The following is a 12,788-nucleotide window of genomic DNA, read 5'->3' as shown; positions in this document are numbered from 1 at the left end:
CCCAGAGAAGAAGGACCGGCAGTCCAGCTGCCTCCCATTGTCCTGACCTCAGGAGTCCATGCTCTGCCTATCCCCTGGTGCCGCTCTCGCTGGGACCCCCTGGCCCACCCTTGGCCTAGACAGAAAAAATAATTACATACCTTTCCATACAGCCCAGCCAAGCCAATGGGAACCTCCGAAGCAACTTTGCTAAGAAACTGGGGGCCAATCAGAATTTAAAGTAGCCAGATTATAGAAATGCAAAAACACAAGCATGTGTTTGCATAAAATTCTTACCCTCGTACCCATTCTAACTGCCAACTCACTAGCTTCCTGCCTGACAAAGCCTCATACAAACCTGACCTGAGATTTGGAAATCCCAGAGTTAGAAAGTTTAGTGCTGTTAATCCCTTGCGAGCAGAACCTCAGGGGACAGCTGGGATTTCCACCTCCTTTTCAGACTCTGTGCTTGTGTCTCCTTGCCCCTCTGCGGGTCGCCTGTGGTGGGACCTTGTGACAAACAACAGAACAGGCAACAGTGGCTCTCTCTACCTCTCGCCCCGCAGCATCTCCTGGGCGCCTCTGGCCACACGCGAGCCCGTGGCACCGCCCTCCGGATGGGTGACTAAAGGGCCCTGGGGCTGAGGAATACAGCAGGCTGGCCAGGGTCAGGGCTGGGGGCACAGCGCAGGTTCCCTTCCTCCCCCGGGAGACTCCTCCCTATGCTGAGTCGTCAGCCCCTACCACCACCCCGCCCAGGGTGGCGTCACCCCACCGTGCCAGGCAGCAAGCTACAGCATGTGAGGAGCAGCCCCAGCCGTCTGCCAGGCAGAACCACCAGGCGGCTCAGCTCTTGAATGTAGAACGTTCCTTCTTTTTAGATCCTCCTGATGGTAGAAGCAAGACACTGAGCAAATAGTTCAGTCCCCTGAGGTGATAGAGCAAGCTGGTGGCCTGCGAGACGCAGACAGGTCATCTGTACAATCGAGGCTCGCCTCCAGCTGCTGAGCCTTCTGTCTGCATAAGGCCAGGGAGGAGGTGATGGTTGAGGAAACAGGGTTGTCACTCTTGGCTTCTCTCATACCTGGGAAACATGTTACAGACCTCTCTGCAATTCATGCTTCCTCAGCCCAGTCTCGGCAGAAAGAACCAGCCTCTGACGGGGGGGGGAGCTCGTCTCCTGACGTGAGCCCTGCCCACCTCCTCTTGCAGGTGAATCAAGCCCCAGTGTATTCCTTGGGGAGAATCTGTATGCATAGCTGCCACTGTGGGGAGGTTGCAGCTTGGCCTTGAGCTGGGCCAGCACCAACCTTCCTGGCTAAGCCTGCTCTTCCTAGGTGGCTCTGCCCTGGGCCCATCATGGGTACTCGAGTTTCTTGGGCCTCTTTGCTGACACTGGGCAACACTGATCCCATCTCTCAAGGACATTGTCTCCTTGAGCCTCAGAACACCTGTGGCACTGGTCCCACACATGAGCCTGGCTCTCTACCAGGTGGCTGTCCTGTTTCCCATCCAGCGCCAGGCCAGGGGGCGGGAGGGGGCGGCTGATGAAGGTGAGAGGGGAGCTCTAGGCCCTTGATAGGCTGGCGGGGACTGGCTCTCTCTGAGCTTTGCCCACATTCTGGAAAGCCTGTGAGACCAAATCCAAAAAGCTCTGTATGCTTGCCTTCCTCCAAAAGAACAAAGCCCTTCCCAAGTCTCTGTGACTCACGGATCCACTGAAGACTTAACCATGTGTGAAAATGTAAAACCACTGCTCAGTCCTTGCATGCTGACTATGCCCTAAGCTCACCTTCGGATGAATCAGGAGCTGGTTGACCAATTTGGGATGTTTGTTATCCTGTTTTATGTGTGTAGTAAAAACGTGTAACAAACACTGGCCATTTCAACATTCTTCACGGGCAGAGTTGAGTGACACTGACTTACATTCATCATGTCATTCATCCATCACTCGCCTTAATCTCTCACTGCTCACTGTCCTGGCCCCCAGAAGGGTTCCAGGGGAAGTCAGTGAAGACAGGCTGTTCTCGGTCTCGCTGACCGGCAGCTCTGGTCAGAGGCAGTGGTGGAGAATATGATGGCTGGTGCAGGGCTCCGTGCGGCCCTATGGGTCCCACTGTCCTTGCTTCGCCAGCACGTCAGGACCACATGCAGGGATGGAGTGGGTGGGCTTCCATTGTAAGCGTTCTTCTGCTCTTTGTCTGCAGGATAAGATCCAGAAACTGTATGAGCGGAAGATAAAGGAGGGAATGGACATGAACTACATTATCCAAAGGAAGAAGGAGTTTCGGAACCCCAGGTGAGTTTCCCGAGAGCCTGCAGGGCCAGTTGAGTCGTTGATGTTGGACCGGGGAACAGGGTGCCCACATGGAGGTGGTGGGAAGAGAGGAGAGGCCCAGCTAAGATCCCACCTGGGCCAAAGGGGCCGTCACCCAGACTGTGGGTATGTTGAGTGCATGTGAGACACACTAGACTATGAGACATGGCTGACAGCATTCACACCATCCAGACTAAACACAGTGAGCCAGACCGTAGAGTGAAAGCAAGAACCCTGCACTGTACTGGGGTGGGGAGGGGGCCTGGCTGGCCTCCTGTCTCCACTCTGCTCCGAAAGCCTATGCCCTCTCCAGGCCTCAGTTTCCTCATATGTGATAGGAAGGAGTTGGGCTAGGCCATCACTGGCTTCTTCCAACTCTTAAGAAGTCGTTGATCCTGTGCGCTGGTGCCAGGTTAAAGGATAGGGCTATTCTGGGTCTTACTCTGTCCAGTGCTCATGTGAGTAAAACCCCCAGGAATGAGCCTGATGGGGTGATCGCAGGGCTCTGCCCTGGCCCAGATTGAACCTGAGTACGTGACTCAGACCCAGCCACAGATGGAAGGTCGGAGACGTCCAGGTAAAACACCAAACCCAGGCATCAACATGGCGCTGTCCTCGTTCCGGCCCCTAGCTCACAGCCCCATCTCACTGCAAGGGTGGAAGGGTCCACGTCATCTTATGTCAGGCCAATGGACTTCTCCCCTCCCAGCAGGAAGCTTGCTTAGAACAGTTTGGGTTTAAGGTTCATGTCAGCCCGGGAGCTGGATGGTTCTGGTAACGTGTTGGAATTTGGTGCCATGCAGGCCATGGGACTAGTGCCCACTCATTGCTTTTTTGCATTCTTCTTTCAGCATCTATGAGAAGCTGATCCAGTTCTGTGCGATTGACGAGCTTGGCACCAACTACCCAAAGGTGCGTCTTGCGTTTGAGACTGGTGGGGTGGTGCCCAGGGCCCCTCACTCTGCTGGGTTTAGCTTAGAGCCGCAGAAGGTTCGGGCAGTAGCACTGCTGGCTGAAGAGCACACACCTTATCTCTTGTTTGAATTCCTGTTGTTCTGGAATAGTCCAATAAAGAGATCCCAGCAATAGACCACGTTCCTGGGCCCTGATTAATTAGGGTCTGAGTGTGGCCTGGAAACGCTGGTGGTGTAGTGGTTAAGTGCTACGGCTGCTAACCAAAGGGTCGGCAGTTCGAATCCGCCAGGTGCTCCTAGGAAACTCTATGGGGCAGTTCTACTCTGTCCTGTAGGGTCGCTATGAGTTGGAATCGACTCGACGGTACTGGGTTTGGTTTTGGTTTTGGAGTGTGGCCTCGGCCCTATAGAATAGCCTGAGGTATTGCCGGACAGGCATACGACCACTCTCATGTTCCTAAAAGCTTTTGGCACCCCTTGGGTGGAGGCTGGGGATGACAGCTGAGTCCTTGTCCCCATCCCTCGAGGGGAAGGGACTCCAGGCTGGGAAAGCCCAAGGAGGGACTTAGGGTAAGGGAATTTGGGTTTCTAAGTCGTCTTGTCTTCTGATGGTCCCTTCTGACTGCGGCTTTAACCTTTTTTTTTTTTCAGGATATGTTTGACCCCCATGGCTGGTCCGAGGACTCCTACTATGAGGCATTAGGTAGTCGCCTTCTTTCCGTCCATCCATCCATCTGCCCATCCAGCCATCCCCCCATCCAGCTGTCCATCCATCCAGCCATCCATCCATCCAACACATACTCAAGGGTCCCCTTTATGTCAGGCTGTGCCCAAGGGGCTGGGTCTCCAGCCTTGAACGAGACACACCCCACCCTTGACTTAGAATGCAATAGAGAGGGCAAGTGGTTGAACAGGCAACTCCAGCAGTGACAAGTTTGGTGGTGTTGGGGTTGCCGAGTGCAGAGGGGGAGCCTTTGGCAGGCGGGATCACCCAGCCTGGCTCATGGGGTAGGAAGGCCTCACCAAGGAAACCCTGTTGGAGCTGGGGTTTGAAGCTGTGAGGGGCCAGCCAAGCAGATGTAGGCAGAGGCCTGTGTGTGCTGAGGCAGCAAGAGCACGTGTTTTCTTAGGGGCACCTTTGGGAGGCTGTGGAGGAATTTCAAATGGTCCAAGCCCTTCAGCCATAGGCAGGTCTCAAGCCAGCAGCCCGTGGACCAGATCTGGCCTGTAGATGTGTTTTGTCTTGTTTTAATTTGAACCAGTTGCCAGCATTTTACATAACCCATAATTCCTGTTTCTCTTGGTCAGTGGGAAAACCTGGCCACACTGGGCCACAGTTCCATATGTTAGTGCTCAGCTGGAGCCTGGGAGCAGCTGGCCCCTTCCAACAGGGCTGCACAGTCTGCAGCCCTGGGCCCTTGGGTTTGAAGCCCCTGCTCTCCACTGGCCCAGAGCCAACCCCAAATTCTGCCTCCCACAAAAGGACCTCACGCCCATGAGGCCTGGAGGCTGCTTTAGTCCATATCGCAAGAACATGGAGGGAGGCGGGCTGCTGGACTCAGTTCCAGTGGCCTAGACTGTCTCCTGTAACGGGGTCTGCTCTTGTAACAGCTTGTCTTGTCTTTGTAGCCAAAGCCCAGAAGATTGAAATGGACAAATTGGAAAAGGCCAAGAAGGAGCGAACCAAAGTGAGTGGTAGGCAGATACCCGGATGGAAAGGGCAGGCGTCTGGAGTGCATGGTTCCGCTGGCCAAGCCTAGAGGGTTCCAGACGGCTCTCCCAGCCCTGGCCCCACAGTGGCGCCTGGTGATGTTCTGAGCGGCCGTGGAGGTGCCTCCTGGACTCATAGGCCTTGTCGACGCCCAGCCTCGTTCTACCTCAGCCTGAAGATGCTTCCTTGTGGCTTCCGTTTGGTTTCTTGGTGTCTTAGTTTGGTGCATTGGACCTCCTTCACCTCCCTCCCCGCTTACGACCCACAGAGCCCTGGTGCTTTGTTCCTTGCGTGTCGTTGGAGCCACTCTGGCCATCTCCTAGTTTGCTGGGCCCAGCTTGCTCTAGCCTGTGTGTTCTCAGCCCCCAGAGCTGGCTCCAGTGCCCCTGTACTCCATGTCAGATGTCAGGTGACCCCTCATCGTAGGACCCTGAACACCACTTCTTCCTGAGCAATGAGGTCTGGGTCCTTCAGGGAAAGTGTGACTTTGAGATCAAGGGTTGCCCTCTGGGCACCGAGAGAACGCCGGGCCCTCAGGCCACCAGCTCCTCCCTCCCTCTGGTTTGGCCTGACCCTCCTCAAAGCAGCCGTGTGGCCTCTGGGATACAGCCCCAGGTTAGGGGTGCTGCGTGGCCGGGTGAGCTGGGTGAGCTGGGGGCCTTCGGAGGCAAGGCGCTGGCTGTCGGCCAGGAGTGTGGGAACTGGTGCTAGGGTGTGATCTGGTTTCTCATTCTTAACCCTTGATTGAATCTCCCTTCTCTCTCTTTCCCTCCCCCTTCCACACCCCAGGCTTATTGCAGGGACGTGTCTGCAGCGCCTGGGGACCGGAGCTGTCCTTCCCCTGTGCGGGCGGGCACCACCTCCTCCTGGGTGTGAGGAGGAGGGGCCTGGCCAAACGGTGCTGGGCATGTGAGGTGGGGCGGCGGGTGGGGCGGAAGCCGGGCCTGTGCTGAACAAGGTGAGGCTGGGAGGGACCCGATATCTGTTTGGGAAGCTCTTTTAAGAGACGTACGATCCCCTTCAGGCTCTTCTTAGACACCTTTCCCTCCCCCAGATGGTTACAGCAGAGTTGATTTCAGTGCCTCCTTTGTTTAGTGCCAAGCTCCTGTCCCTGGGAGCAGACGCTGGCAGAAGGTGTGGAGCTGCGGCTTTGCACAGGTCTCACTCTCTTCCCTCCCCTTCCAGATTGAGTTTGTGACAGGCACCAAGAAAGGCACCACGACCAACGCCACAGCCACCACCACCACCACCGCCAGCACAGCCGTCGCAGGTAAAGGCTGTTGTCACAGCATGGTGCTCCGCGGCTTCCCACCCCCATATATAGAGGCCGGGCTCTGCCTCATGGGTCCAGGCCTTGCCTTGGCCTGGCTGTACTTTTGTCTGTGCCTGGGAGTTGGGGAACCAGCCTTGGAGCCCTGCGTGCTCTCCACGGCTAGGTCCCGTCATGGTCTCTTCCCTAAGCTTGGACCGAAGGGTTTGTGGCTGTCGGGTTCATCTCAGTCCTGACCTCTCTCTCGTTTTATCTCCAGATGCCCAGAAGAGGAAGAGCAAGTGGGACTCAGCCATCCCGGTGACGACAATCGCCCAGCCCACCATCCTCACCACCACTGCCACCCTGCCTGCCGTCGTCACAGTGACCACCAGCGCCAGTGGCTCCAAGACCACGGTGATCTCTGCTGTGGGCACCATTGTGAAGAAGGCCAAGCAGTGACCAGTGGGGCCACAGGGTCAGAGTGGACCTTCCCCTTCCCATCGAGAGAAGGAGCTGTTCCAGGACTCAACAGGCTGTGTCGCCCGTAACTGGGGGGCGCCACTCTCTATTCCAGACATGGGGCCTGCTAACAACCGCCCTCCCCGAGAAGAGCCCCTAGCTGGCATTCTAGCCAGAAGAAGGACATTGTGCGGCCGAAGAGTGGGGCCTGTGGACATGTGTATACTGTTTGGGGTTTGCACCCTATTAAACGTACTGTTTTTTTAGCACTTGGCCTCTCAGGTGCGCTGCCCCCCCCCGCCCCCACCACTGTCTGTTTCGAGACAGATGTGCGAGCTGGGGTGCTCTGTGGTTTTGGTTGGGATTGTTACCCCAGGGTTGAAATGGGGTAACCAACACTTGTGACACTGCTCAGAGGAGCAGCCTGCAAAGTCACCCCAGTCATTCACTGGCACTCAGTGTGACACCCTTTGGGGCACAGGTGAGATTCCAGGGAGTGGGGTGAGAACACGTGTTCCTGCTCTCTGCTGCCTCAATCCTGAAACCCAGCCTGTTCTCAGGCAAGAGCGGGGGCTTCTGCCTCCTGGGGCAATGGAGCACCCCCAGACCACTTCTTGGACACACCCAGCCTTTTGAAGTCAAGCTAGTTACCAGAAGAGATGGGGGAGATGCTGACCTGTGCATTGGTGCCCGGAATGGGGTTGCCCAGCTCCTTGGCTCCAAGTGGTGGGGGACATGAATCACCTCCGCCCTGGCGGGGCTACAGCTTATTGTTTACATGAAGGCCGGCTCCTGGGAGATCCTGCCACCCCACCCTTCCTCTACTTGTTATCTCTGCCCCACAGCTGCCTGGCAGCTCCCACGGCTGCTGGGTTCCTCCGGGGGCCTAAGCTGCTTTTCCAGCTGTGGCCAGCCTGCCGCGTCCACAGGGGGCTCATTTATCTTCCGTGTTCTTTGGCAACTCTCCTTCCCACCAGCGGAAGGGCCGACTGTCAGAGGAGGAAGCCAAGCTGTGAAGAGCCGTGTTGTTTCCACGGGCGGGCAGGGGTATGGAAAGGTGGGCCTGAAATTGTGGCCGACCAGTCATGCTGTTATGTGGCCTGATGAACTCTGCCCGCAGGTCCCAAGAATAAAACTGGAGTCACTCTTGCCTCCCCCACTTCACACGTGCACGTAGTCGACACCAGAGGAGCTTAATTCTCACCCTCCCTTCCAGTGGCAGGACTGTGCAGCCCTGGGAGACTAGCTGTTCGCTCAGCGCCAAGAGTCTCTGGGAAGGTTTCCTGCCCTCGGCCTCCAGCTGGGGCCTCTTGTTAGCCCAGAGGGCCTGTGGAGGTTTGCGGGGGATGGTGTGGGGCAGGGGAAATGGCAGTAAATGGGGAGTCAGAGCCTCCGTCTGGAGTCCCAGTTTAAAGCAGGTGCTGTGGGCTTGGGCCCTTCACCTATGTAAGCCCATGGCCTTCTCTGTCAAATCAAGGTAATAAAGCTCTGGAAGGTGGTTATGAGGAATCGGTGAACTGATTTATGCAAAAACTTTATAAAGCATATAAAACTTTACAAGCAATTGTCGTTGGCCGATCCAATTCTTTTTGTTTTCAACCAAGGAGGAGAGTCAAACTAGAGATGATGGAACTGGCCAGGGTCTTACCTTTGAGGTACCCGGGCCAAGGCCCTGTGCTGGCCTCTGTTAAGCCCTGTAGTTGGGCTGTCCTGGCTGGAGTAGCCATGACAGGCCTGGGGCTGTATGCCCGAGAGCCCAGCTGAGGGGAGGCCTGGGGTGAGCAGACAAGAGCGTTGTGTTTGGTCAAGGCCTTTAACGCCTCTGAACTTTGTTTACTCTTCCCTACAATGGGATTGAAGGTCCCTGGGTGGTGCGAGTGATTTGCAGTCAGCTGCTAACCTAAAGGTTGGTGGTTCAAATGTGCCCGGTGACTGCACAGAAGAAAAGCCTGGCAATCTGCTTCCATAAAGATTACAACCAAGAAAACTCTATGGAGCAGTTTTACCCTCAATGGCGGCAGGTTGGCATGTTAAAACGGGGTTACCTACCTAATCTCACTGAGGAGTCTGTGGGTGTTGCTGGGCTGCTAACCAAAAGGTTTGCTGTTTGAATCCACGCGGAGGCACCTTGGAAGAAAAATCCTGGCGTTCTACTTCTGAAGGGTTACAGCCATTGAAAACCCTATGGAGAGAGGTACTACTCTGAAACATGTAGGGTCACCATGAGTTGTAATCAACGCGAGGGCAGTGAGTAAGCCTCACTGATGGGTTTTTAACAGTTTCTGTGGAGATGGAGTCCCTGGTGTTAAGGACACAAAGTTATGTATAGCTAATCTCTGCTCACAAGGAGAACTCACTCTGTCCAAATTGAACTTTAACCAGGTCTTCTGGTTTCACACACACTCCGTACCCTTTGTCCTGTTCTTGGGTGATGACTTAATGATCTGTCCAGTTCTACAGCTGCACACCTAGGAACCCTCTGCTCTCGCCCCCATATCAGATGGGTCACTTTGACCTCGGACGTCGCTCCTCCATCCCTGTTATTCCTGCCCTGGTTCAGGCCTCACTCCTCGTGTAGCAGATTGTACTGGCCTAACCAGCCAGCAGGTCCCTGCATGGAGCAAACAGCGTGCTCTTGACTACTATCCTGAAGTTTGGCAGTTCAAACCCACCCAATGGCGCCAAAGAAGAAAGCCTGGAGATCTGCTTCTGGAAAGCTTACAACCCGGAAAGCCCTATGGAGCAGCTGTGCTCTGTAACACATGGGGTTGCCCTGAGTCAGCATCGACAGCCACAGGTTAACCAGCCTGCAGTCTCAGTTTCTCCCACTCCCATCCAGGCTCCAATCCTGTCAACAGTCATGTTTAAACCCCAGCTCTTGCCGCGTCAGATGATCTCCCATGTCCCCTGAAGAGACTTCCAGATCCAGCTTCCTAACACCCCTGGGCAGTGGCCCCTCGTTTCTCGGGGCTTTCAGCACTTTCTTACCTGCTGCCTGGAATCCTGTCCATATATCAGTGGGCTCAGCCCACCAGTGTCTCATATTTTTCCTTGTGAGCACAAACCAGTCGTAAGCACACTGTGTCCCTAGTTCCTGGCATGAGGTAAACACCCAGGTGAGTGGCGGGGGGAGGGATGGGAGGCTGGTCCTCACCCCACAGACACCAGACTGAAAGTGGACACTGGACTGAAAGCGTCTGTCCCACCACGTCACCCGCCCACCGCCTCCTGCAATCCTGTATGGCTAGATTCCAGAAGGCCCGTTCTAGACTGGCCGCGCGTTAGCACTGAAGCTTCGTAAGGGTGCATTTGTCTCTCTTAGTTTTGTATATGTTTGAAAATTTCTGTAATAAAATTTTTTTTAAGGGCCATTGAGCCACAGAAAAGAATGAAGATCTCCATGGGTGGATTGGGAGTGATCTCCAGGAGAGATGAGATGAAAGCGAAGTGTGCAAGGAGAGAAGTGTGGACGAACCCATTTGCTTCTTCGCAAAACAAAACAAAATTATAAAGAGGAGGAAAGAGAGAAAAAAGAAATTAAGAAAAAACTCATGTTAAATTTGAGTTGAAAATATTAATAGGAACTCATGTCTGAAGAAAACATTTCCTACCTCTGTCCACTGAAAGGACCTAGAACTTGGACGCCCCAGTAACAATAAGCATATGTAACGCCCAGATCTCTCCACCATTTCCTGCTACAAGGGACCAGGGCTTTATGGAGAAATGGTTGCTTTCAGGGCTGGGGCAAAGGAAGTCTAAGCAGGACTGGGCCAGTTTGTTCTAGAAAGCAGGGAAGACTAATAGGAGTGTTTCAAAAGGGATCCCCCACTGGCCAGATTTGGTTTAATGTGAACATTAAGAATATAATTGATTTTAAGCTGGTGAATAAAAAATCCATTCATCCATAGTGATACTTGCAAAAAGAGAAAAAGGAAGAAATATACTTGCAACCATTGGAGTGGAATATTATATCAGCTTCTTTCTCTGGTAACTAAAGTGTCCACTAACCAAAAGGTCAGCCGTTCAAATCCACCAGCTGCTTCTCAGAAACCCTATGGGGCAGTTCTACTCTGTCCTATAGGGTCACTTTGAGTAGCAATCAACTCGACGGCAACGGGTTTGGTTTGGTTTGTTTTTTTGCATTTTTGGAGGAACATAGTTCACCCTCGGTTGATGTAGGAAAGCTTTTTTTTTTTTTTTTAATCAGAAGAACACCTATTAAACGTAGAAGGAAAGATAGAAACAGAAAATCATCATTCATCAACCAACCCCAAAAGAATAATGGGTTCAGACAAGGATCAACAGTAGATGCTAAAACCACTCCTGCAAGGCTGTCGGGAAGCAGGACATTTTCAGGGTGACATAGCATCTTCACCCCCTCCAGATTACTACCTTTTTATAGAATTGATTTTATTTTTTGCTGTTGTTGAGAGTGTACACACCAGAACATACAGCTTCTACGTGTATAGTTCAGTGACATTGATTACATTCTAGATTACTTCTTCATCACAAGGAGAAAAGTGTTTTTACAATGGAGACACTGGGCGATTGCTCCCTTGTCCAGATGGTTGAGCTGAGCATCACTTAGAGTGAGCATGTCCTGCAGCCCCGCTATAATGACCCACAGCACCTGTGACCCTCCTCACCAAAATGCATAGCCAGAATCTAATCAGGCCTTTAGACCTAACTTCCAGTTCAAAAACAAACCCATTGCCATGGAGTCAATTCAGACTCATGGTGACCTCATGTGTTATAGAGTAGGACTGAGCTCCATGGGGTTTTCTTGGCTGTAATCTTTAAAGAAGCAGATCACCACGCCCTCCTTCCTCAGAACTGCTAGGTGGGTTCGAACTTCCAACCTTCAGTAGTCAAGTGCAAACCATTTCTGCCACCCAGGGACCCTAGCTACCAGTTTAAAGGGGGATGAAAGAACCAGTCCAATGACATCAGAAGGAGGCAGCCAGACAAATCCAGAAAGTGGGGCATCCTACAGGACAACTGGCCTATGTCTTTAAAAAGGCAATGTCAGGGAAAGTGGGAGAGTATTTTAGAGTAAAAAAAGAGATAGAACAATCAAGGTTGAGAAGGGGAGAGTGGTGACATGTCATGTGATTGGCAACCAATGTCATAAAATCATATGTATATTAACTATTTAATGAGAAGCTAGTTTGCTCTGTAAATCTTCACCTAAAGTAAAATAAAAGAAATAAATAAGAAAGAAATTTGGATATCAACTGAACCATAAAGGATACTGTTGGTGTTGGGTGGGTACCATTGAGTCAATTTCAACTCAAAGCCATCCCAAGTGGCGGAGTAGAACTACCCCATAGGGTTTCCTAGGCTGTGTAATCTTTACATGAGCAGATCGCCAGGCTTTTCTCCCATGGGCCACTGGATCGGTTCAAACTGCCAACCTTTCCGTTAGCTCTTAAACATTATCACCACCAGGGCTCCCTTATACATGATATTGTTGCTGTTGTTAGGTGCCGGTGAGTCAGTTCTGACTCATAGCGGCCCTATGCACAACAGAACAAAACACTGCCCTGTCCTGTGCCATCCCCACAATCGTTGCTATGCTTGAGCTCCTTCCAACCTGGGGGGCTCATCTTCCAGCACTGTATCAGACAATGTTCCACTGCTATTCATAAGGTTTTCACTGGCTAATGCTTTCAGAAGTAGACTGCCGGGTCCTTCTTCCTAGTCTGTCTTAGTCTGGAAGCTCAGCTGAAACTGTCCTCCATGGGGGACCCTGCTGGTATCTGAATGCCAGTGGCATAGCTTCCAGCATCGCAGCAACACACAAGCCCCCACAGTATGACAAACTGACAGACACGCGGGGGATACGTGATATTAGTCATTGTCAATTATTTTAGGTGTGATAATGAAATTTCATAAAGTTCAGATAGAAAATAAGTATAAACACATAACAAAAATATAAATAAAGCAAATACGGCAAAATGTTAACTCTGCCCTCAGAACCTGTGGTTGATGCTGGTTCAGCTTTTTGGACCACATGTCCTTTCTGGGGGGAAAAAGAATTGAACGTGGACACCCAAAAAGGTGGTCTAACTTATTTGTTTCTTAAAACCATTCACCACTCTACCAGTAAGTGCCATATGCTATGAAGCACCAGATCACCTGGTACACCCCCAGAGA

At 52.6% G+C, this 12,788-nt stretch overlaps 1 protein-coding gene across 3 annotated transcripts in view; it reads left to right on the top strand.

Moving 5' to 3' along the window:
• SAP30BP (SAP30 binding protein) overlaps positions 1–8,196 on the top strand; it is a 35,495-nt gene extending 27,299 nt beyond the window's left edge. For 2 of the 3 annotated variants that reach the window (XM_003417257.4, XM_064270741.1), the window contains exons 6-11: positions 2,187–2,278; positions 3,148–3,208; positions 3,862–3,913; positions 4,840–4,898; positions 6,107–6,191; positions 6,451–8,196. In XM_003417257.4, the coding sequence (XP_003417305.1) occupies positions 2,187–2,278; positions 3,148–3,208; positions 3,862–3,913; positions 4,840–4,898; positions 6,107–6,191; positions 6,451–6,632 (531 nt within the window). In that variant the 3' untranslated portion in view covers positions 6,633–8,196. Of the gene's footprint in view, positions 1–2,186; positions 2,279–3,147; positions 3,209–3,861; positions 3,914–4,839; positions 4,899–5,710; positions 5,794–6,106; positions 6,192–6,450 lie in introns of all 3 variants that reach the window. The other variant, XR_010318298.1, reaches the window with a different exon arrangement.
• The last annotated feature ends 4,592 nt before the right edge of the window (positions 8,197–12,788 follow it).

This window comes from Loxodonta africana, chromosome 18, assembly GCF_030014295.1.
Source record: "Loxodonta africana isolate mLoxAfr1 chromosome 18, mLoxAfr1.hap2, whole genome shotgun sequence".
Lineage (NCBI taxonomy): Eukaryota > Metazoa > Chordata > Mammalia > Proboscidea > Elephantidae > Loxodonta > Loxodonta africana.
The sequence above is the reverse complement of the archived record's forward strand: the minus strand, read 5'-3'. Positions and strand labels throughout refer to the sequence as shown.